The sequence below is a fragment of the Bombina bombina genome, chromosome 3 (genome assembly GCF_027579735.1).
Source record: "Bombina bombina isolate aBomBom1 chromosome 3, aBomBom1.pri, whole genome shotgun sequence".
Taxonomy (NCBI): Eukaryota; Metazoa; Chordata; class Amphibia; order Anura; family Bombinatoridae; genus Bombina; species Bombina bombina.
In genome coordinates, this window is record NC_069501.1 from 418,556,411 (window position 1) to 418,581,518 (window position 25,108).

General features: G+C 37.3%; 1 protein-coding gene across 2 annotated transcripts in view; it reads left to right on the top strand.

The window, feature by feature from the left end:
• Positions 1–389: 389 nt before the first annotated feature.
• Positions 390–25,108, top strand: part of RBBP5 (RB binding protein 5, histone lysine methyltransferase complex subunit) — a 127,199-nt gene continuing 102,480 nt past the window's right edge. For both annotated transcript variants that reach the window (XM_053706625.1, XM_053706626.1), the window contains exons 1-5: positions 390–623; positions 4,266–4,291; positions 4,850–5,022; positions 11,529–11,669; positions 19,332–19,494. In XM_053706625.1, coding sequence (XP_053562600.1) covers positions 605–623; positions 4,266–4,291; positions 4,850–5,022; positions 11,529–11,669; positions 19,332–19,494 — 522 coding nt within the window. In that variant the 5' untranslated portion in view covers positions 390–604. The remainder of the gene's footprint in view (positions 624–4,265; positions 4,292–4,849; positions 5,023–11,528; positions 11,670–19,331; positions 19,495–25,108) is intronic.

Genomic DNA, 25,108 nt, shown 5'->3' on the forward strand with positions numbered 1-25,108 from the left:
ACTGTAATATTACGCATCCGCGTAATGACATTTATTTTGGGATTACATCGAAGTCCTTTGAACGTACTTCAAAATATCTCCACCATGGTTCAGGCAAAACATCTCGCAATTTGTGAAAGTACAGAGCATACACGACAGCGGTTACTAAAAAAAAAGTCACCCTACGACTACGTTAGAATCTGAATTTGCAATCATTTAGCCCTATAAATGTGTTGTTAAAACGATTCGATTGAAGCAGTGGATACATAATTTTCTATAGTTGAGAATAAAGAAAAAACAAATAAATCAACTTTCTGTATGTCACGTAGTGGAACGTTGTCGCTGATTCTCAGCTTTCCAGTCGGAACAATTACATAACTGTACCTAGTTCTATTCGCAGGCCCCTTCGGGTTGTATGTGAAACTGCCAGTCTGTAGGACCTATAGGTGACCAAAGCAGTGCCTGTTTAGTCAGTAACGGGTTTCATTCTCCATTTACCGATTTGTTATACATTTCTGCTCTCGTTTAAGCATTTTGTTTTACGATCAGCCTGGAGAACGACAGCCCCGGAGGAGGAGGTGGGGGGCTCGGTTGTTGCGAAGCTCAGTAGGCCACAATCGGAGACATGAATCTTGAGCTTCTGGGTAAGAATTACAGGAAGGAGGGATGTTTCAATAGACATGAGTGTGACTGTATTAGAGGATGGACGGCTATATACTTATAGATTCCCGCTCGCACATTATTGTAAACGATTAGTGCATGAGCATTTACAAGTGCATATTAATGAATGCGACTGAGGAGCTGGTGTTACTGTAAACAAAATAAATACCCCATTCATAAAAATAAATGTACATCACAGTTCCCGTTTAATTACTCTAAAGGCGACAGAATGACAGCTGTTGTCTTCATATTCCATGTGCATTTTTTAAACAGAAAGTAAGCTTTTGGGTCAATTCTTCAGTGGAGCCAATGTTGTTTCACCAAAGCCTATCAAGAGTTGTACTGAAGACAGTGATGAAAATATGTTCATCAAAACCAATTCTATATGTAAAAAAACAACAACTATTGACCAGTATAAAAGTAGCAGGAATGCATGGTGTTTGTAAATATGAGATCACCACCTTTATAGAACCCAACTTTATGTATTAGTATAAACAATTATATACTTTATGCATTATAGTTTTATTCATACCTATGTTCAGTGCTACGGCACATATTAATAATTGAACATTGACAATAAAATATAATGCATATTACTAAAGTACACTGAGATCTAATTGAGTATAACTTATTAAACACCAGAGAGTGATGCAAACCATTGTTACATTGCAGTCTTTTTTGAGTGCTGAAGGTTTTTTATTTGACGCTTAAATAAAATAATTATAATATACGTCTATACAAATGCTGCTGCAGTTTAATAAATTATAAGCAAGTCAAGTACAAAATGTTTGTCACATTCTATTGTTTTATGTCGATAATTCCCTTATGTGATGGGACATTAATTGGAACCAAAAATGCAAAAAGAAAAATGCTCTAATGTGTTAGAGCATTTTATTATTGCACAACTGGTTGCATATAACTGTCTTTATTCCATGCAAAGGGTTTAAGCACATAGTCATAAAGTCAGCTCCAGAATAACTGTGAGATACTGGAACACATCTGTTGAGCCAATGACAAGAGTCATATGTGGGCAGCCCCCAATCGCCGGATAGCTCCTAGTAGTGTGTTGCTGCACATGAACCATCCTCAACAAAGCATACCAAGAGAATGAAATAAATTTAAAAAGTTTTTATTTTTTTTGGTTGCTGTACTAAGAAACATTAATGTTGGCACCTATGTCCCTTTTAAAGTAATTTTTATATATGAATGAAAAAATAATCACTCTGTTGTAAACCATCTGCACACAAAGGCAATCTTTTAAAAAATCCAGGACACACCTTTTACAAAGCCTGTGCATCATTATCTCCGTTGTTGTGACAATTAGTTATAAATGAGGTCTTGTAGATATTAAAAAATCACTATGCAACATGTAGGGGGGGGGGGGGGTCAGGATACTGAGTTGCACATTCCACAGTATGTGCCCAAACTTTCTACAGGCAGTGAAAAGAAAAAAACACAACAATTTTAAAGGGACATTAAGCCCAACATTTTTCTTTTTCTTATTTTTCATGATTCAAATAGAGCATGGCATTTTAAACAAATTTCCAAATTACTTATTTTATCCAATTTGCTTCATTTTCTTGGTATTCTTTTTTTGAAGGAGCAGTTATGCACTACTGGGAGCTATCTAAAGACATCTGGTGAACCAAAGAAAATAAACATTTTTGTGCAGCCACCAATCAGCAGCTAGCTCCCAGTAATGCATTGCTGCTCCTGAGCCTACCTAGATATGCTTTTCAACTAAGGATACCAAGAGAATGAAGCAATTTAGATAATAGAAGCAAATTGGAAAATTGTTTAAAATCACATGTTCTGTCTGAATAATTAAACATTTTGGGTTTTATGTCCCTTTAAGATTTCAATTAGAGCAAATTTAAAGTGATTATAAAGTTTAATGAATAAGTTTTATTTTTTAAAATGCTTATCTTTTCATTAGCGTATCAATGACAAACCGGCTTCCTCCAATTGCTGTGTGCCTCACGAGCTTGACGCCAAAGGGGGCAGTCAACAATTGGAGAAAGACGGATTCGTTATCGATCTGCTAAAGAAGGCAGGAGCTGCGGGTGGAGCATCAGCGTTGTGTTTACCATAACGCAAAGCTAAGTATTTTTAAAAAATAAGCGTCGTAAAGTTTAATGAATGAAAGTGTCCCTGTTTTTAAGATTATTTTTAGATACCGGGCACCTATTCATTAAACTTTACAATCACTTTAACAAAAGTGCATTACTATCCATAATTAAACCTTTTATGGGGAATTTAAATGTTGAGTTGAATTCCTTTTGAAGATTTTTTCTTAGCGAATATGCCTTAGTATATGTGTCTAACTCAGGACTTGACAAAGATTGTGTGTCACTAAACATCTGGAATTTTACTTCTAAATGTTTACTTTTTATTCCTCATATAGCTAGAAAACATTTCTGATTCGTACAATAAGTGATGCACTCTCTTCAATATTTTTATTGTCCCCTAAAATTGACATAAATTAGTCAACCTCTTGTCTAATGTATAAACTGAATTATAATATAACTTTGAAGCCATGGAAGAAAGACCTACATGTTGATGCATTACATTACAAAATAAAGGAACCAAAAATATACTTTTTTTTTTTTTTTGTAATTGTAAATATCTGGGATTCTTAAAAGGACAGTCTATACCAAAATTGATATTGTTTAAAAAGATAGATAACGCTTTACTACCCATTCCCCAGCTTTGCACAACTAACATTGTTACATACTTTATAACATCATTAAAGGGACACTGAACCCAAATTTTTTCTTTCGTGATACAGATAGAGCATGCAATTTTAAGCAACTTTCTAATTTACTCCTATTATAAATTTTTCTTCGGTCTCTTGCTTTCTTTATTTGAAAAAATAGCATCTAAGCTATTTTTTTTTGGTTCAGACCATGGAAAGCACTTGCTTATTGGTGGGTGAATTTATCCACCAATCGGCAAGAACAACCCAGTTTGTTCACCAAAAATGGTCCGGCATCTAAACTTACACTCTTGCATTTCAAATAAAGATACCAAGAGAATGAAGACAATTTGATAATAGGAGTAAATTAGAAAGTTGCTTAAAATTGCATGCTCTATATGAATCACAAAAGAAAAAAATTGGGTTCAGTGTCCCTTTAATATACTTTATAACATTTAAACCTCTAAATTTCTGCCTGTTTCTAAGCCACTACAGACAGCCTGTTATCACATGCTTTTTTTTTTTTTTTCTTCACAACAAATGACTGCTAATCCATGTGGCCATATAGATAACATTTTGCTCTTTCCGGTGGAGTTGTGCATGACACTGCACTAATTGGCAAAAATGCAAGTCAATAGATAATAAATAAATAAATAAATAAATAGCCATGTGATAAAGGGACTGTCAAAATAGGCTTAGATACAAGGTAATATTAATATGCTTAGATACAAGTATATTAATATAACCATGTTGGCTGTGCAATACTGGGGAATGTGTAATAAAGGGATTATCTTTTTAATCAATAACAATTTTGGAGTCGACTGTTCCTTTGAAATTCCTGTACATCTTTATTGGTTACTGTAAAAATATCTTAAAGATCTTTGTTTTGATATTTTCTTTAATATAATATTAATCTTTGTTTCTCTTTCAGAATCGTTTGGGCAGAATTACCCAGAGGTATGTATAAATACTTTTCAACAAAAGGAGATAAAGGGTAGCATTAGAAATTAGACTATTGAGACCTTAGCATAATGATCATATCATTTTTTTAAATGGATTTCTTTTACAATGTTTGTCTTTTTATATATTTACTGTTGAGACTGGCTCCAAGTTATGTTATTCCCGTTTTATCTTCTAATTTGAAGAGTGATTGACAATAAAGGCTAGTTAAAGAGACATAGAAGTCCAAAAATACATTTTAATTGGGTATACATTTATTTATGTTTGTTCTGTTTTTGTTTTTCAGTACACACATATTTGCCAGGCTGTGGCATATATTGCATTTGGCTATTCAATCAGTTTATGTATGGGTACAGTTGTGTTTATTATCTATATTCCTTTTTCTATGAAGAGGATCTCAGTACCTGAGATTCTATAATTACAGTGTATTCAATGAGAGACATTAGGTTAGTATATTTTAGAAATAGGTGATAATACAAATGTTTGTTTGAGTCATGACATGTTGGGTATATTTGATCTGTATAATTCTTTATTTGATTTTTTGTTTCTGTGCAGGAGGCAGATGGCACCTTGGACTGCATTAGCATGGCCCTCACCTGCACTTTTAATAGGTGGGGGACACTTCTTGCTGTTGGTTGTAATGATGGCCGTATTGTCATCTGGGACTTTTTAACTAGAGGCATTGCTAAAATTATTAGTGCACATATCCATCCAGTGTGTTCACTCTGGTAAGTAATATCTACTAAACAAGCACAAGCAACCTACACGTATTCTGCTAAAAGGTTACACATGTAACAATTTTCTTATCTGAAGCAAATTCAAATTAAAAAAATATTACATTTATATGATTTGCAGAAGTGATTTAACGCTGTTAAATTTGAACAACATAGAGATGTGAATTTACTTAACTTCTGCTGATTAGTTTGCTGTATTTTTATTAGTGTTTAAAAAATCATAAGCAAAGAAATACAATTACTAGAAGTACATTTTTTTTTAATAGAAGTAAATTGGAAAGTTGTTTAAAATTGTATTCTCTATCTAAATCATGTCCCTTTAATACTTATAACTTAGGATAGAAGAAAGAGGGAACACAAAAAAAAAAAATAATAATGTTTGTATTATATTATTATAAATTTGAGTATGGATACAAAACGACTACTGTTTTCAAGTACAGTTTCAGACAATGAAAGAAATACATTTGGATATGTCTGTGCTGTTTAAAAGTCCAAAGCACACCTGTTGGTACTCATGCATCACCTTTAAGCCCAGTGAACATAACCTCAAGCTTAAAGGGTCACTGAACCCACATATTTTTTCGTGATTCAGATAGAACATGCAATTTTAAGCAACTTTCTAATTTACTCCTATTCTTCATTCTCTTGCTATCTTTATTTGAAAAAGAAGGCATCTAAGCTTTTTTTTTTAGGTTCAGAACTCTGGACAGCTCTTTTTTATTAGTGGATGAATTTATCCACCAATCCGCAAGAACAACCCAGGTTGTTAACCAAAAAGGGGCCGTCATCTAAACTTACATTTTTGCATTTTAAATAAAAATACCAAGAGAATGAAGAAAATTTGATAATACAAGTAAATTAGAAAGATGCTTAAAATTCCATGCTCTATCTGAATCACAAAAGAAAATATTTGGGTTCAGTGTCCCTTTAACTTACTAATGCCACAGCCAGGAGATAGTCATGATGCCTACAAAGTCTATTCCAATCCCACTCAACACATTGAGTTAGATGGAGCATGCAATATGCAATCGCTTCCCAACCTCCCTTGTCATTTTTCGTGTGTGTAACTTGGAAAGGGAGTATCAATCTATTTGTAAGACACAGGTATATGTAAGATAAGATTCCCATTTGGTGAGAAATAATCTTGTACGTTTGTCTATATTTCCCTTTAAATCAGTTTGTTCTGTAAGCATTTGGGAGTGGGTGCTGTTCACTAATTTCTTAAAGGGACACTGAAGTCAAAATAAACGTTTTATGATTCAAAAAGAGCATGCTGTTTTAGGACACTTTTCAATTTACTTACCATTATCGAATTTTGCACATTCTTTTTATATGCATACTTTCTGGGGAACAAGATCCTACTGAGCATGTGCACAAGCTCACAGGGTATAGACATATTACTCTGTGATTTGCTGATGTTTGTCACATGATACAGGGGGCTGGAAAATGGGAGAAAAAAAATTGTCAGAAAGAAATATGCTGTTTATTTGAAATTCAGAGTAGATGTTTAAATCATTGTCTTTTTGTTATGCACATATTAATTATGCAATCCTACTGCATTGAGTGGTCCTTTTAAAGGTTTTGGCTTGCTCTTTGTCCAGAACTGAAGTAGCTAAAATATTGTTGCAAAAGTCAGATTCAAGTGAGTATGTGTTACCTTCTTCTTCACAAAAAAAGTTATGTTGTGCTGTCAGAGTTACTCTTTTTCTATAGATCTTAGACAGTCAATGCATAATCTTTCCCCATAAGTGTTTTAACAATCCCATAACTGGAGGAATAATAATTCTTCCTCCTTGTGTTTGCTTAAGAAACTTGTGTATTTGGTCAGTAAATAATTCACAGTATTAAATTGTTAATGATGTTCCATTAGCAAACCATTTTATTTTCTTAATTATTCTATCATAGCTTTATTAAACACATTTAACCTCATGCTGGGGAAAAGTGTTGTTCCGATGTAGACCTTTATTTAGAAAAGCGAAATCACGTGATCGTCGATGCAAAGTGATTTCAAGGCCGGGAACGGATCATGGGGGACTTCCTACGAAGCTAGGAGCCTACCTATGTATGCTTTTCAACAAAGGATACAAAAAGAACATAACCAATTAGCTTAAAGAAATACATTGAAAAGTTAGTCCCCTACTTATGAACGAGTTCTGGTCCGGGAGCACGTTTTGTAAGTCCACTTTGTACGTAAGTCCAACTGTATTGTAATTTGCGTGAAAAGTATTATAAACCTCACTTTATAATACTTTTCACGCAAATTACAGTATAGTAGTACATAAAAAACAAAAAATACTGTAAAGAAAACATTTTTAATCTTAGCTTGTACAGTAAAAAAGCTTACAGGGTGAACAGGCAAGTTACTGACTGGAGGTGGGAGATGGTGGAGCTGAAGGATCGTCAGCAATAGGAGATGTAGGGCAAAGCTGCAATTACAGTAAACTACACAGCAGCACAACCGCATGTGACAATGTCCGGCAGACACAGAACTAACTTCCATGATTTGACATGGGAACGCATGTTCGTATCTTTGAAAGTTCACAACTTGAAAGTTTGTAAGTAGGTGACTTACTGTAGTTGTTTAAAATTACATGCTGTACTTGAGTCATGGAAATGTCATTTTGACTTTACTGTCCCATTATTTACTGCAAAAACTTTGCAGTGGTCACGAAATCGGTAGATGCCCGTTCCTAATTGGCTTACTAGGCATTAATGCCATACATATTACCCATTGTTGCATGCAGATTTCTTTACTTTTTTCCACATTACTTAAAGGGACATAAAACCCAATTTATTTTCTTTTAGGATTTAGATAGACCATACAAATTTAAACAACTTTCCAATTTACTTCTACTATCAAATATGCTTCATTCCCTTGATATCCTTTTCTAAAGGAGCATTTGAACATAGAAGTGCATTTAAAAGTGTCTTAAAAGCAAATGTTCTATCTGAATTTCACACGTTCCACTTTACTTATATTATACAATTTACATATTTTTTTTCTTTCTTTCCTTTGTTGAAACATGGCCTATTCTGTTAGGGCCTTCTAAAATAGGATCAGGAGCATGCACATATTTTGAGATATATATATACGTACACTATTGCTATAAAGTGCACGTCTCATGCATGCTCCTAAGCCTACCTAAGTATTTTCTTATGTAAATGAGCTAAGTTTCAACATGGGAAACTGCAAAGTTTAACCCCTTAACGACCAAGGACGTACGCCACACGTCCTCAAAAAAAATACAGTTAATGACCGAGGACGTGTGGCGTACGTCCTTGGTCTGGAAGCGATCCTGCTCGCTTCCAGCTGCTTTCCGGTTATTGCAGTGATGCCTCAACATCGAGGCATCCTGCAATAACCCCCCTTGGCCATCCGATGCAGAGAGAGCCACTCTGTGGCCCTCTCTGTACCGGACATCGATGGCCGGTTTCGTTGGTGGGTGGGAGCCAGTCTGGGAGGCGGGTGGGCGGCCATCGATGGGCCGTATCATGTGGAGGGGGGCGGGATCGTGGGCGGGAACGCCGGGTGCGCGCGCGTGCACGAGGGTGCGCGCGCAGGGGTAGGAAGCGGGTGGGAACCGCTACACTACAGAAAAGTGATGGGAGAAAAGTGGCAGTGATTGCCAAATATAATTACATATATGTCGATCTAAGAGATCTGGGAGGGGTGGTGGGTTGGTCTTTTGGGGGGGGCAAGCTACACTACAGAAAATTATTTAAAAAAAAATAATAAAAACATATTTTACTATAAACTGGGTACTGGCAGACAGCTGCCAGTACCAAAGATGGCTACTAATAAGTTAGAGGGGGATGGGTAAAGAGCTGTTTGGGGGGTATCAGGGAGGTTGGGGGCTAAGGGGGGATCCTCCAGAGCAGCATATGTAAATATGCCTTTTTTTTATTTATTTTTTATCAAGGATAGCTTTTTTTTTTAGTACTGGCAGACTTTCTGCCAGTACTTAACATGGCGGGGGAGGGAAGAGAGCTGTTTGGGAGGGATCAGGGGGTGTAATGTGTCAGGTGGGAGGCTGATCTCTACACTAAAGCTAAAATTAACCCTGCAAGCTCCCTACATGCTACCTAATTAACCCCTTCACTGCTAGCCATAATACACATGTGATGCGCAGCGGCATTTAGCGGCCTTCTAATTACCAAAAAGCAACGCCAAAGCCATGTATGTCTGCTATTTCTCAACAAAGGGGATCCCAGAGAAGCATTTACAACCATTTGTGCCATAATTGCACAAGCTGTTTGTAAATGATTTCAGTGAGAAACCTAAAATTGTGAAAAATTTTACTTTTTTTTTTATTTAATCGCATTTGGCGTTGAAATGGTGGCATGAAATATACCAAAATGGGCCTAGATCAATACTTAGGGTTGTCTACTACACTACAATAAAGCTAAAATTAACGCTACAAGCTCCCTAATTAACCCCTTCATTGCTGGGCATAATACACGTGTGGTGCGCAGTGGCATTTAGCGGCCTTCTAATTACCAAAAAGCAACACCAAATCCATATATGTCTGCTATTTATGAAAAAAGGGATTCCAGAGAAGCATTTACAACCATTTGTGTCATAATTGCTGTTTGTAAATAAATTCAGTGAGAAACCTAAAGTTTGTAACAAAATGTGTGAAAAAGTGAACAATTTTTTTTATTTGATCGCATTTGGCGGTGAAATGGTGGCATGAAATATACCAAAATGGGCCTAGATCAATACTTTGGGATGTCTTCTAAAAAAATATATATATATACATGTCAATGGATATTCAGGTATTCCTTACAGATATCAGTGTTCCAATGTAACTAGCGCTAATTTTGAAAAAAAGTGGTTTGGAAATAGCAAAGTGCTACTTGTATTTATTACCCTATAACTTACAAAAAAAGCAAAGAACATGTAAACATTGGGTATTTCTAAACTCAGGACAAAATTTAGAAACTATTTAGCATGGGTGTTTTTTGGTGGTTATAGATATGTAACAGATTTTGGGGGTCATAGTTAGAAAAAGTGTGTTTTTTTTCAATTTTTTCCTCATATTTTATAAATTTTTTTTATAGTAAATTATAAGATATGATGAAAATAATGGTATCTTTAGAAAGTCCATTTAATGGCGAGAAAAACGGTATATAATATGTGTGGGTACAGTAAATGAGTAAGAGGAAAATTACAGCTAAATACAAACACCGCAGAAATGTAAAAATAGCCTTGGTCCCAAACGGTCAGAAAATGGAAAAGTGCTGTGGTCATTAAGGGGTTAATCTTGAAACTTTTTAATATTGATTCTGTGTCCCCGTAAAAGCTGCTGTGTTTCAAAGTTAGATATTTTAATTTCATGGCATATCAAAATTGAGTCAAACACTTTTTTTTTTTAATTTTGAGGAATTATCTTCCAAATTTTTTTTCTGTACATTAAAGGGACAGTAAAGTAGAAACATATTTTTTCATGATTCAGATAGAGCATGCATTTAAAAAAAAAAAAAAACTTGCTTTGTTCTTTGGGTATTCTTTGTTATAAAGCATACATAGGTAGACTTAGGAGGAGCAGACTTAAACTTAGGGGCTGATTTATTAACTGTCGGGCAGACATGATCCGCTGTAGCGGATCATGTCTGCCCAACATCGCTAAATGTTGACAGCTTACGCTGTTATCATTTAACATTGCACAAGCATAGTGAAATGCTTGTGCAATGCAGCCCTCTGCAGAGTTGCGACCAATTGGCCACTAGCAGGGGGTGTCAATCATCCCGATCGTATCTGATCGGGATGATTGCTATCCGCTTCCTCAGAGGTGGCTCATAAGTTAAGGAGCAGCGGTCTTAAGACCGCTGCTTCTTAAAGGGACACTGAACCCAAATTTTTTCTTTTGTGATTCAGATATAGCAAGCAATTTTAAGCAACTTTCTTATTTACTCCTATTATCACATTTTATTCATTCTCTTGGTATCTTTATTTGAAAAGCAAGAATGTAAGTTTAGATGCCGGCCCATTTTTTATGAACAACCTGGGTTGTTCTTGCTGATTGGTGGATAAATTCACCCACCAATAAACAAGTGCTGTCCAGTCCTGAACCAAAAATTGGCTGGCTCCTTAGCTTAGATGCCTTCTTTTTCAAATAAACATAGCAAGAGAACGAAGAAAAATTGATAATAGGAGTAAATTAGAAAGTTGCTTAAAATTGCATTCTCTATCTGAATCACGAAAGAAAGAGAAAATTTGGGTTCAGTGTCCCTTTAACTTATATTTCCAGCGAGCCTAAAGGCTCGTGTGGAATAAGCAGCATTGACTGCTTCTTAAATCGGCCCCTTAGACTTAGTCCTTTCTCACTGTCAGAGTTATTTAACACATAACTAAAGTACTATTTAGTGTAGGTCATTATACATTGCGGTGGTTTATCTCCTACATTATAAATGCATATACTACTTCATGTTGATTTGTTGTGTTAGTAATGGCTATAACTGTAGTAGCATTGTCCTTCTGATACGTATTTTTTTTGTAGCTGGAGCAGAGATGGGCACAAGCTTGTCAGCGCTTCTACTGATAATATGGTGTCACTCTGGGATGTACTAAGTGGAGATTGTGACCAGCGGTTCAGATTCCCTTCTCCCATTCTCAAAGTTCAGTTCCATCCCAGAGACCAGTAAGTAAAGGAAGAATTTTTATTTTTACACATAATGTGCATTCTGAGGTTTCGTGAACCCCGAAAGTAGAAGAAGGCGGCCTTTTGCGCAGCTCGGCTATTTTCATTGTCAAATGTATTCTTGTGAAAAAAATATGTAAAGTGAGAATGCTTATAAAAATAGAAATTTCTCTTGTTAAGTGTATCCAGTCCACGGATCATCCATTACTTATTGAATATATTCTCCTTCCCAACAGGAAGCTGCAAGAGTCCACCCACAGCAAAGCTGCTATATAGCTCCTCCCCTAACTGCCATATTCAGTCATTCTCTTGCAAGCCTCAACATAGATAGGAGGTCGTGAGAGTCTGTGGTGCTTTCTACTTAGTTTATTCTTCAATCAAAAGTTTGTTATTTTTAAATGGCACCGGAGTGTGCTGTTTATCTCAGGCAGTATTTGGAAGAAGAATCTGCCTGCGTTTTTCTATGATCTTAGCAGACGTAACTAAGATCCATTTGCTGTTCTCACACATTCTGAGGAGTGAGGTACTTCAGAGGGGGAATGGCGTGCAGGTTTTCCTGCAGATAAGGTATGTGCAGTAAAATATTTTTCTAGGAATGGAATTGACTAAGAAAATACTGCTGATACCGAAGTAATGTAAGTAAAGCCTTAAATGCAGCGATAGCGACTGGTATCAGGCTTATTAATAGAGATACATACTCTTATAAAAATGTGTTTTAAAACGTTTGCTGGCATGTTTAATCGTTTTTTAACGTACATTGGTGATAACACTGTAATGTTGGTATAGCCTTAAATGCAGTAAAAGCGACTGGTATCAGGCTTATTAATAGAGATACATACTCTTGTAAAAATGTGTTTTAAAACGTTTGCTGGCATGTTTAATCGTTTTTTAACATATGTTTGGTGATAAAACTTATTGGGGCCTAAGTTTTTTCCACATGGCTGGCTTAAATTTTGCATAGAAACAGTTAACTGAAGCTTCCCACTGTTGGCTGTGGCAGTTTGTTGTGTCTGTTTTTAAAAACGTCTATGTCGTTTTTTTTATCTGTTTTTTTGCATTAAGGGGTTAATCATCCATTTGCAAGTGGGTGCAATGCTCTGTTACCTTATTACATGTACTGTAAAAATTTCGTTTGTTTTACTGCCTTTTTTCACTGTTTTTCAAATTTTGACAAAATTTGTTTCTCTTAAAGGCACAGTAACGTTTTATATATTTGCTTGTTAACTTGATTTAAAGTGTTTTCCAAGCTTACTAGTCTCATTATTAGTCTGTTCTAACATGTCTGACATAGAGGAAGCTCTGTGTTCATTATGTTTTAAAGCCATGGTGGAACCCCATCTTAGAATGTGTACCAGATGTACTGATTTCATGTTAAACAATAAAGATCATTTTTTGTCTTTAAAAACATTATCACCAGAGGATTCTGTCGTGGGGGTAGTTATGCCGACTAACTCTCCCCACGTGTCAGACCTTTTGACTCCCGCTTTAGGGACTCACGCTCAAATGGCGCCAAGTACATCAAGGGCACCCATAGCGTTTCTTTACCAGGGGATTCTGTCGAGGGGAAAGTTATGCCGACTAACTCTCCCCACGTGTCAGACCCTTCGACTCCCGCTTCAGGGACTCACGCTCAAATGGCGCCAAGTACATCAAGGGCGCCCATAGCGTTTATTTTACAAGACATGGCAAAGGTGGTGAATAATATTCTGGCAGCAGTATTAGTCAGACTACCTGAAATTAAAGGAAAGCAGTTAGCTCTGGGGGTAGATACAGAGCATACAGACGCTTTAAGAACCATGTATGATACTACCTCACAATATGCTTAGTCTGTGGGTGATTTTTTTTGATTCTGATATTTCTACATTTAAAATTTATGCTTGAGAACCTCCACTTGTTGCTCAGGGAGGCTTTGGCTGCTCTGAATGAATGTGTACAATCGCAGGGCCAGAGAAATTGTGTAGACTGGATAAATAATATGCAGTGCCGGTGTGTACTGATGTTTTTCCAATACCTAAAGAGGTTTACTAATTTTTTTTATTTTTTATTAAGGAATGGGATAGACCAGGTGTGCCGTTCTCTTCCCCTCCTATTTTTTAGAAGAATGTTTTCTAATAGTTACCACCACACGGGACTTCTGGCAGACAGTTCCTAAGGTGGAGAGAAGAGTTTCTACTCTAGCTAAGCGTACCACTACCTCTGACGAGGACAGTTGTGCTTTTTAGATCCAATGGATAAAAAATGTTTATTCAACAGGGTTTTATCCTGCAGCCCCTTGCATACATTGCTTCTGTCACTGCTGCTGCGGCGTTCTGGGTTGAGTCTCTTGATGAGGCTTTACAGTTAAGCGACTCCATTGGATGAATATATTTGACAAGCTTATGCTAGCCAATTCCTTTGTTTTCTGATGCCTTGTTCATTTGACTAGACTAACGGCTAAGAATTCTGTTTTTTACTATACTGGCGCACAGAGCGCTATGGCTTATATCATGGTCAGCTGTCGTGACTTTAATAAATAAGCTACTTAACTTCCCTTCAAGGGGCAGACCCTATTCGGGCCTGGTTTGAAGGAGATTATTGCTTATATCACTGGAGGAAAAGGTCATGCCCTTCCTCAGGATAGGTCCAAATCAAGGGAAAAAAAAAAAAAAAAAAAAGTCTAATTTTCGTGCCTTTTAAAAACTTCAGGGCAGGTGTGGCATCCTCTTCCTCTAAGGCAAAACAAGAGGGAATTTTTGCTCAGTCCAAGGCGGTCTGGAGACAATCGGACCTGGAACAAAGATAAGCAGGCCAAGGAGCCTGCTGCTGCCTCTAAGGCAGCATGAAGGAACGGACCCCTATCCGGTAACGGATCCTATAGGGGGCAGACTTTCATTCTTCGCCCAGGCATGGGCAAGAGATGCCCAGGATCCCTAGGCATTGGAATTTATATCCCAGAGATATCTTCTGGATTTCAAAGATTCCCCCCCCAAAAAAAGGGGAAGATTTCGCCTTTCACAATTATCTGCAAACCAGATAAAGAAGGAGGCATTCTTACATTGTGTACGAGATCCATCCAGTTCCAAGAGAGGAACAGGGACAGAGTTTTTACTCAAATCTGTTTGTGGTTCCCAAGGAGAGGGAACCTTCAGACCTATTTTGGATCTAAAGATCTTAAACAAATTCCTCAGAATTCCGTCATTTAAGATGGAAACTATTCGTACCATCTTAACTATGATCCAGGAGAGTCAATAGAGGACTACAATGGATTTGAAGGATGCTTATCCTCACATTGTGATGCATAAAGATCACCATCGTTTTTCAGGTTTGCCTTTCTAGACAGGCATTACCAGTTTGTAGCTCTTTCCTTTGGGATATCTACAGCCCCAAGAATCTTTATGGAGGTTCTGGGGTCGCTTTGGCGGTCCTTAGACCGCGGGGCATAGAAGTGGCCCCTTATTTAGACGACATCCTGATACAGGCGTCAAACATCCAAATTGCCCAGTCTCATACGGACGTAGTACTGGCATTTCTGAGATCACATGGGTGGAAAGTGAACAAGGAAAGAGTTCTCTATCCCCAATCTCAAGGGTTTCCCTCCTAGGGACTCTGATAGATTCTGTAGAAATGAAAATTTATCTGACGGAGTCCAGGTTCTCAAAGTTTCTAAATTTCTGCCGTGTTTTTTCATCCCATCCGCGCCCTTCGGTGGCTCAGTACATGAATGAAATCGGCTTAATGGTAGCGGCAAGGGACATAGTACCGTTTGCACGTCTACATTTCAGACCGCTGCAACTATGCATGCTCAGTCAGAGGAACGGGGATTACACAGATTTGTCCCCCTGTTAAACCTGGACCAAGAGACCAGAGATTCTCTTCTCTGGTGACTATGTCGGGTCCATCTGTCCAAGGGTATGACCTTCCGCAGGTCAGATGGGACAATTGTTACAATAGATGCCAGCCTTTTAGGTTGGGATGCAGTCTGGAACTCCCTGAAGGCTCAGGGATAGTGGACTTAGGAGGAGACCCTCCTTCTAATAAATATTCTGGAACTGGGAGTGATATTCCATGCTCTTCAGACTTGGCCTCAGTTAGCAACTCTGAGGTACATCATACTCAGTCGGACAATATACACGACTGTGGCTTACATCAGCCATCAAGGGGGAACAGAAGTTCCCTAGCGATGTTAGAAGTCTTACAATAATTCACTGGACAGAGACTCACTCTTGTCTATAAGCTATCCATATCCCAGGTGTTGAGAACTGGGAGGTGGATTTTCTAAGTCGTCAGACTTTTCTTCCGGGGGAGTGGGATTTCCTCCGGAGGTCAAGACCAAGCAGGAGAGGGCTTTGGTGTTTTTGACAGCGCCTGCGTAGCCACGCAGGACCTGGTATGCAGATCTGGTGGACATGTCATCCTTTCTATCACGGTCTCTGCTTCTGAGACAGGTCCCTCTACCTCAGAGTCCTTTCAACCATCTAAATAGAATCAATCTGAGATGGACTGCCTGGAGACTGAACGCTTGATGTTATCAAAGCATGGCTTCTCCGAGTCATTGATACCTTAATACAGACATGAAAGCCTGTCTCTAGGAAAATTGAACATAGATATGGTGTAAATATCTGATTGTTATGAATCCAAGGGTTACTCATGGAGTAAAGTCTGGATTCCCAGGATATTATCTTTTCTCCAAGATGTTTTTTAGAAAAGGGTTGTCAGCTAATTCCTTAAAAGGGGACAGATTTTACTCTGTCTATTTTTTTGCACAAGCGTCTGGCAGGTATTCTAGACGTTCAGGCATTTGGTCAGGCTTTGGTTAGATCCAAGCCTGTGTTTAAAACTGTTGCTCCGCCATGGAGCTTAAACCTGATTCTTAAGGTTCTTCAAGAAGTTCCGTTTGAACCTTTTTTGTTCCATAGATATCAATCTTTATCTTGGAAAGTTCCTTTTGGGTAGCTAATTCCTTGACTCGTAGAGTCTCCAAGTTATCTGTGTTACAATGTGATTCTCCTTATCTGGTCCTTCGTACGGATAAGGTAGTCCTGCGTACCAACCTGGGTTTTTTCCTAAGGTGGTATCTAACAAGTACATCACTCAAGAGATAGTTGTTCCATGCTTGTATCCTAATCCTTCCTCAAAGAAGGAACGTCTATTACACAATATTGGACGTGGTTTGTGCTTTAAAGTTTTACTTACAAGCTACTACAGTTTTCATCAAACGTTCACCTTGTTTGTTGTCTATTCTGGACAGAGGAGAGGTCAAAAGACTTCAGCAGCCTCTCTGTCTTTTTGGTTAAAAAGCATAATTCATTTAGCTTATGAGACTGCTGGACAGCAGCCTCCTGAAGGGATTACAGCTCATTCTACTAGAGCTGTGGTTTTCACTTGGGCCTTTTTTAAATGTGGCTTCTGTTGAACAGATTTACAAGACGGAGTCTTGGTCTGCGCTTCATACTTTTCAAATTTAACAAATTTGATACCTTGCTTCTTCGGAGGCTATTTTTGGGAGAAAGGGTTTTTTACAGGCAGTGGTAACTTCCGTTTAAGTACCTGCCTTGTCCCTCCCATCATCCGTGTACTTTAGCTTTGGTATTGGTATTCCATAAGTAATGGATGATCCGTGGACTGGATACACTTAACAAGAGAAAACATAATTTATGCTTACCTGATAAATTTATTTCTCTTGTAGTGTATCCAGTCCACGGCCCGCCCTGTCACTTTAAGGCAGGTAATTTTTTCATTTGAACTACAGTCACCACTGCACCCTATGGTTTTTCCTTTCTCTGCATGTTTTCGGTCGAATGACTGAATATGGCAGTTAGGGGAGGAGCTATATAGCAGCTTTGCTGTGGGTGGACTCTTGCAGCTTCCTGTTGGGAAGGAGAATATATTCAATAAGTAATGGATGATCCGTGGACTGGATACACTACAAGAGAAATACATTTATCAGGTAAGCATAAATTATGTTTTTAGAAAGTCATATAGTCGGGTGCATGATTAAACAATTATACTTAACAGGTGCTATTGATTATCAATTTAATATGTAGGTTGAAACACAATCATTAACTGAGCACAGCAACAAGACACTTATACTGCATCAGCAAGGTCACTCCCAGGCAGAAATTTCAAGGCAGAAGGGTTTACAAATATACTGTCCAAGCTCTTCTGAAGAAGTACAACCACGGAAACTTAGTGCAGCAGATGAAAGACACATCATGCTTACTTCCCTTCCCAATAAGAAGAGGTACTGCAGTGCTATCAACTTGAAATTGGCAGAAACCAGTGGGACCCTGGTACGCCCATCTACTGTTCAGAGAAGTTTTGGTCAGAAGTGGTCTTCATGGAAGACTTGCAGCGAAAAAGTCATAACTTCAACATTGAAACACGACCTAGAGACTCAACTATGTACGAAAACATGTGGACTGGGGTGCAGAAAAATGTCAACAAGTGCTCTGGACTGATGATTCAAAATTTGAAATATTTGTCTGTAGCAGTTCGCCGAAGGGCTGGATAGTGTTACAAGAATAAGTGTCTGCAGGCAACAGTGGAGGTTCCATGCAAGTTTGGGGCTGCATTTCTGCAAATGCTGTTGGGTAGTTGGTCAGTATTAATTGTCTCCTCAATGCTGAGATGTACAGGCAGATACTTATCCGTCACTCAATACCATCAGGGAGGCATCTGATTGGCCCTAAATGTATTGTGCAGCATGACATACAGCCAGAGTCATTAAGAACTATCTTCAGCGTAACGAAGAACAAAGAGTGGAAGTGATAGTATGGCCTTAATGGAGCCTTCTAAACATCATTGATTCTGTCTGGGATAACTTGAAGAAAGTGAAGCAACTGAGGCTGCCTAAATCCACAGAACTTTTCTAAGATGTTTGGAACAACCTACCTGCTGAGTTCCTTAAAAGAACTGTGTGCGAGTGTACCTAGAAGAATTGATGCTGTTTTGAAGGCAAAGGGTGGTCCCACCAAATATTGATTTGATTTTGCTTTTTCTTCTGTTCACTCACTTTGCATTTTATTAATTGATAAAAATAAAGTATTAACATTTCTATTATAATCAGTAGATAATGTAATTTTAGCTGTACTGACCCTATGTAACTGCAAATAGATTAAACACCTAGGTTATGCCCATCTTGGTAGCTGCAAACCTTGCAGAACAGGACCTGGCTAGTCAGCCAATCAGGAACAAAAGTCACACTAATAGGCTTGAGTATTTTTTCCTCTAAACTAATTTGCTTCAACAAAATTTCTCCTTAAAAAATTGCAGTTGGTGATTAAAGGTACAGCGTACTCTAATGAGCAGCATCTAAACATGTAGATTTTTTTTTAATGATTAATTTATTTTGCATTGGCAACATGTGAAATTGAAAGCTTTTTTATTGGTAGTACTCATTACATGCAAATTGGCTGCTAGGCATTTTCTGCTAATATTTATTGGCTTCCTTTTAATGCGCAACGGTTGATAAGTACTTCATTCTCCTGTTCACTAAGTAGAAAGTACGTATCGGCAATATAGCTTTAGTAGGAAGTTCACAACTTACACTGGTATATTAGTTTATGTTTAAATGAAACAACTTTCTTTTATGTTTTTCATAATTTGAGTAATTGGGGCAAATTCTGCACATTGCTAAACAGAGCCCAGCAAACCTCTAGGCTTTAACTGTTTATTTTGTTATAGGAACAGAGTTCTGGTGTGTCCTATGAAATCTGCACCGGTCATGATCACACTGTCAGACTCCAGTCATGTTGTTTTACCTGTGGATGAGGATTCAGACCTTAATGTTGTAGCATCTTTTGACCGACGGGGTGAATATATTTACACAGGAAATGCAAAGGGCAAGGTGAGAAATACAATTTATTTATTTTTTTTTAATTATGAAAAAAAAAAATACATTGACAGAGACCTTGGGTGTATTCAGAAAAAGATAGCTATTATGAAAAGCTGAATAATTGGAGTGAGGTTGTATGCTATAACAGTATGCTGAAGAACACAAAACCATATTGATATTCCAATTTTGTATTCTAGATCCCACATATTCTATCAAGAAGAAAATACAAAGGATTAAAGCACCATTAGACTTAAAATTTAAATACCCATATAAGATTTTTGTATGTGTTGGTAAAAAAACATTATAATGCACTTTAAATGTATATTGAACTGTGCTCCTTTGGTAAAACAAATATGTTAAATTAAAGTAAACATAAAAGAAATAGCCTCTGTAAAAAAAAAAACAACAAAAAAACCCATCAAACAACTTACTTTTTCTTGCTAAATTACCAATTTCTTACTGTAGCCCCTGCCCTCACGGAGATGAGTGTAGATAATTGTGGAACTTAAAGGGCCAGTAAACCTAAAAAATAATGTTATATAATTCTGCACATAAAGCAGAATTATATAACATTATATTAGCGTTAGCTTTATACAATCTAATATTCCCTGTGAATTTTTATAAAAAAAGTCCGCTCTCTGTGCTCTTCTGAGCGGGTCTGTTTTTATCACAGAGCGCATTTGGCCAGCTGTCTAGTCACAGCTCGGCCCGACCGTACCATTACACTCAGTGCAGCTCGCTCCTACTCAGTCTGACAGCGGGAGCAAGCTGCACTGTGTGTAATGGCGCGGTCGGGCCGGACTGTGACTAGACAGCTGCCCAGATGCGCTCTGTGATAAAAACAGACCCCCTCAGAAGAGCACAGAGAGCGGGTCTGAGAAACAGTCTTTTTTAATAAAAATTCACAGGCAATATTAGATTGCATAAAGCTGCTGCTAATATAATGTTAAATAATTCTGCACTATGTGCAGAATTATATAACATTATTTTATAGGTTTACTGGCCCTTTAAGTTGCATTTTGCAACTTCTGAGCATGAGCAAATCTGACTCCTGTTTATCTAATCTATTCACTTAACAGCAAAACAGCTCACGTTACTCAAGAAGTTTTATAACATCAGGATAGATATGCCTTCCTATAGAGATCCCAGCCCCCTTGTAGGGCTGTGACAGGAAGTAATGGACACTGCACAATTGAAGTTAAAAAAAAAAAGTAAAATCAATAGCTGATTTAAAAAAAGGGAAAGTTTACCATTACTTTAACAGCAATATTCTACTTTTTTTTTTTTAAGAAATATAGCCTTCATTTTTTCACACACATATGTAATGTACTTTACTGCAAAATAAATAAACTAATGGCAAAACCGTAATAACTTTACTATCAATTTACAAATTACATTTTGCAAGACTGAAAAGGATACATCAATAGCATTCATTAGTTCCCAATAATGCAATATACTTTTTGTGTGTATGTGTTTGTGATATAATAGGCATAGAAAATGCTAAAAACACTGAAGCAGTTTAATTTCCCAAAATAATTTGTGTAGATAAATGGAAGGTATTTAAATCTTAAATATCTAAATATAAATGGTTTTACTATCTGAAAAAATTATCATTCTTAAAGGAATAGGAAAGCCAAAATTAAACTTGCATAGATGGAGCATGTAATTTTAAGACACTTTTTATATTATCTTCTGTTTTCAAATGTGCTTCATTCTCTTGGTATCCTTTGTTTAAAAAGAATATGCACATATCCTACACTAGTGGGAGCCTAGCTGCTGATTGGTACATTACATATTTGTCTTTTGTGATTGGCTAAATAAATGTGTTCAGCTAGCTGCCAGTAGTGCAATTCTGTTCCTTCAGCAAAGGATAACAAGAGAATGAAGCAAATTTGATAATGTAATTAAATTAGAAAGGAAAAATTTTGGAGTTTCTTGTCCCTTTTAAAAAGCCAATACTTTATATAATCTACTCTACTGTTTATCTTGAATTAGCATTAGCCTTTTGTATTGGCCAAATGGTTCCTACCAATATACTTCCCACGCTCATTTATGAGTAATGACTTTCTAAGGTGAGATTTACTGTATACTAATTAACATGAAATGTAATCAGATAGTAGTACTATTTACATTTAGATATTTAACAACTGCTAGTGATTGCCATTATTAATCTACACAAATTATTTTGGCAAATTTATTTGCTTTTAGTTTTTTAGATTTTTCTATGCCTATTTTTCATTAGTAATAAAGGTTCTATATATGATATATTATCAAGTGAATCACATACACCTTCACACTAAGTATATCTCATTATTGGGAATAAATGAGTGCTATAGATGTATCCTTTTCAGTCTTGCAAAATGTAACCTTTGTAAAGTAATTTTATAGTTGCACTCACTTGGCTGGAAGATGCATAGAACTGAGAGAAGGTTACGAAATTCACTTTTTTATTCACACTTTCATTAATGAGGAAACAAAACATAGCTATAATAATTGATTTCTGATTTTGTTTCTTACTTACAAAACAATCCTAATTATATACAGACAGGTTTGCTCTTATTCAGATTTGATTCACTTGCCAGTCTAAATCACTTTCCTGCGCTCAGGAATACCTACATACTGTTCCAGTTGTAAAATGTACTACTTAGTAGTAAAAATATAGTCAACATATGTTTTGATGAAGATTCTGGTTGTTACTACAAAGCAGTATAATAGCAATAGCATCTAGGACACAGGATACCTATGTAAAAACAGAGGTAAAGTGTTTTTAGTTTTAATATTTTGACACAAGGTGGCACCAATGCCAGAAAAATATATTCTGTTTGTATATGTAAAATGTGTAAAAGTCAAAATATTAACCTTTTATATAAATATTGATATAAAAATAGTTTGTGACAATTTTAGAGCAGAAATGTTCCAGTTTCTTATAATCCAGATATGTGTATAAAAAAAAATGTATGTATGGGGGGGCGAAGCAGGCGGGCGTCCAAGATGGCCGCACCACACTAAAGCTCCAGAAACGACAGAGACAAAAATCATCCCCAGACCTCACTTGAGCCAGATATGAGCCACATCTGCACTCAGCCTGACTAAGGGGACATCCATAATACCGACCGGCTAAATTTCGAAACGGCTACAGGACCCAGAACACCTTAAGGCGTCACGCCGTAGGCCGCAAGCCTCCACCACTACACTAGTAGACTCAAATCCATGAGGTTGCGGTACAGGCAAGGATACTGATCGCAATCTACACAATCAAACCGCTAGCCTGCATCCTACCTACTTATGTAGTCACATTAGGCTCCAGATTCCATCTCTCTGACCTGCAGAAACAGCGGTAAGACTTTTTCTAAACTTTCTAGCAACACAGCACTGCGCAGGTTAATACAGCACCTTTTCTGCAGAGACACATGTAAAGACTTTGCTATACACATGACTCTCGAAATGAGACAACTCATAAGTTAAGATGATGTTTAAATGATACCAAGGTCTTACTCCTTTAGCACAATTCTGTGACCACTATCTCCATTGCAAGGCATATTAGTTTGGCTGGTGCTCCCAGGCAAGACGCATGAATAGAGCTGCAGGCCCTATGGACACTTTATATTTCGGATCATCACACTGGCTACCTTAACCTACAAGAAATAAGCGCTAAAACAAGAATCAGGGCAATCCTATTAAAACCACAACAGGCCTTTTACTTCAGATCAAACCTTTATATACTTATCCAAAGGCCCCAAAATGGCAACGCGCAGAGTGGCGAAATCTGATAAAGGAACCAAATCCCAAGGTTCAGCTAGCTCAGTGAACACATATTTTAAAAGCCTGGACAGGAAGAAATTAACTGATACTCCTCCGACCTACGGGGAAGAGGACTGTATATTTGACAATCCAGACATGTCACAATCGCCATCATCCCCTAACACCTTAATAGATCTAGAAGATGGCCCAATAACACTCAAAGCCATGGAAGCATTAATCAATCTAGTAAAAACTTGTATTAAAAGCCAGTGCGCAGATCTGAAAAAGAATATAAACGAGCTTGGCTTCAGTGTAGAAACCTTAGAGGATGATCGAGAAGAACTAGTCAAAGAAATGAATAGAATGTCGGAGACAATGGACAACACAGCAAGCCCAGATCACTGAATTAGAAAACAAGTTAGACTACATAGAAAACAGTACAAGGTGAAACAATTCCCTCATTTGCGAAATTCCGGAGTCAGTGTCTGGTGAAGATACTGTATACCACATTACCTTCAGAATCTGTTTCAGTCTCTAGCCATCTCTAACTCGGTGGAAATGCAAGAAATTCCACTAGAAAGAGCGCACAGATCTCTGCGTCCCAAGCCTAGCGACAATCAACCTCCTAGGGACATAATTATTTGTTTCCAAAGCTATAGGGACAAGGACAAAATTCTTCAATTTTTCCAGAGCTCAACAGTCTGTTAATCACATGGGAGTAAAACTCAAAGTCTATCAAGACTTATCTGCTTATCCCATCCCCTCCCCTCTATTTTTTTTCTTTCTCTAGGACTTTGTAGTCTTCTCTACAACAACACTCATATCAGCTACGTTTTTGCTTTTCCTTATTTTTACTCTTATTTGTTATTGATTAGATTGTTGTTTAAATTGTTATATTCATACAAGTGTTTTTGCTCTGACCTCATCTAAATCTTAAGGTATCCACTTTTGTATCACTTTCTAATTCCCACCATTTCCTCTTCAAATTGCCACACAATATGTGAAGGGTTTCTTGACTCCCCAAAAAATATCCATTGCATACCACGACTTTTACAAGAAAAAATTAGAAATAGTAATGCTACAGGAAACTCACTTTAGAAAAACCCATGAACCCACCCTATCACGATTGCACTACGATCAACATTTCTTAAACTCAGGCCCTACCCGAAAAAATGGAGTTTGCATCTCCTTTAAAAAAGGGACACCCTTCCGATTACTACAGAAGTATCAAGACTCTGACGGTAGGATTTTAATTTTAGCTGGACTTTATTATGGAAGACCAATTACGCTGGACAATTTATATGCTCCTAATCGCCCCACTTCCACTTTTTTCACAATGCCATAAACCAGGTGCTTGACCTGGCTAAAGGCCCAATTATAATAGGAAGGGACTTTAACTTCCCGTCATGCCCTACACTAGATACTTCCTCAGGGAGATCCTATATCCATGCAAACCAAATTAAAGCAAACAGCCAAGCATTACAGACTATACCCTTACTCGACACCTGGAGAATTAAAAATCCAAGCACAAAAGATTACATATTCTTCTCCAATCCACAACATTCCTACACCCTCTTCTGTGACCAGAACACACTACCCACTCTAATGGACTCCAAAATACAACACACAGTCTGGTTGGACCATAGCATGGTTGTCACAACTTTCCTGTATACATCCCAAACCTAATCCCCAACAAAATTGGAGACTTAATGACCATATCTTTACTGATCCTCTTATATTAAAAGATATTAAGAAAAAGACTGAGGAGTTCTTCTCATTCAATGACTCAATAGCTACTTCACTGGTTAATAATTTGGATGCTTATAAATGCTATATTAGGGGAGAGATAATGAAACACACCCATAAACAACGGAAAATAAAAGCC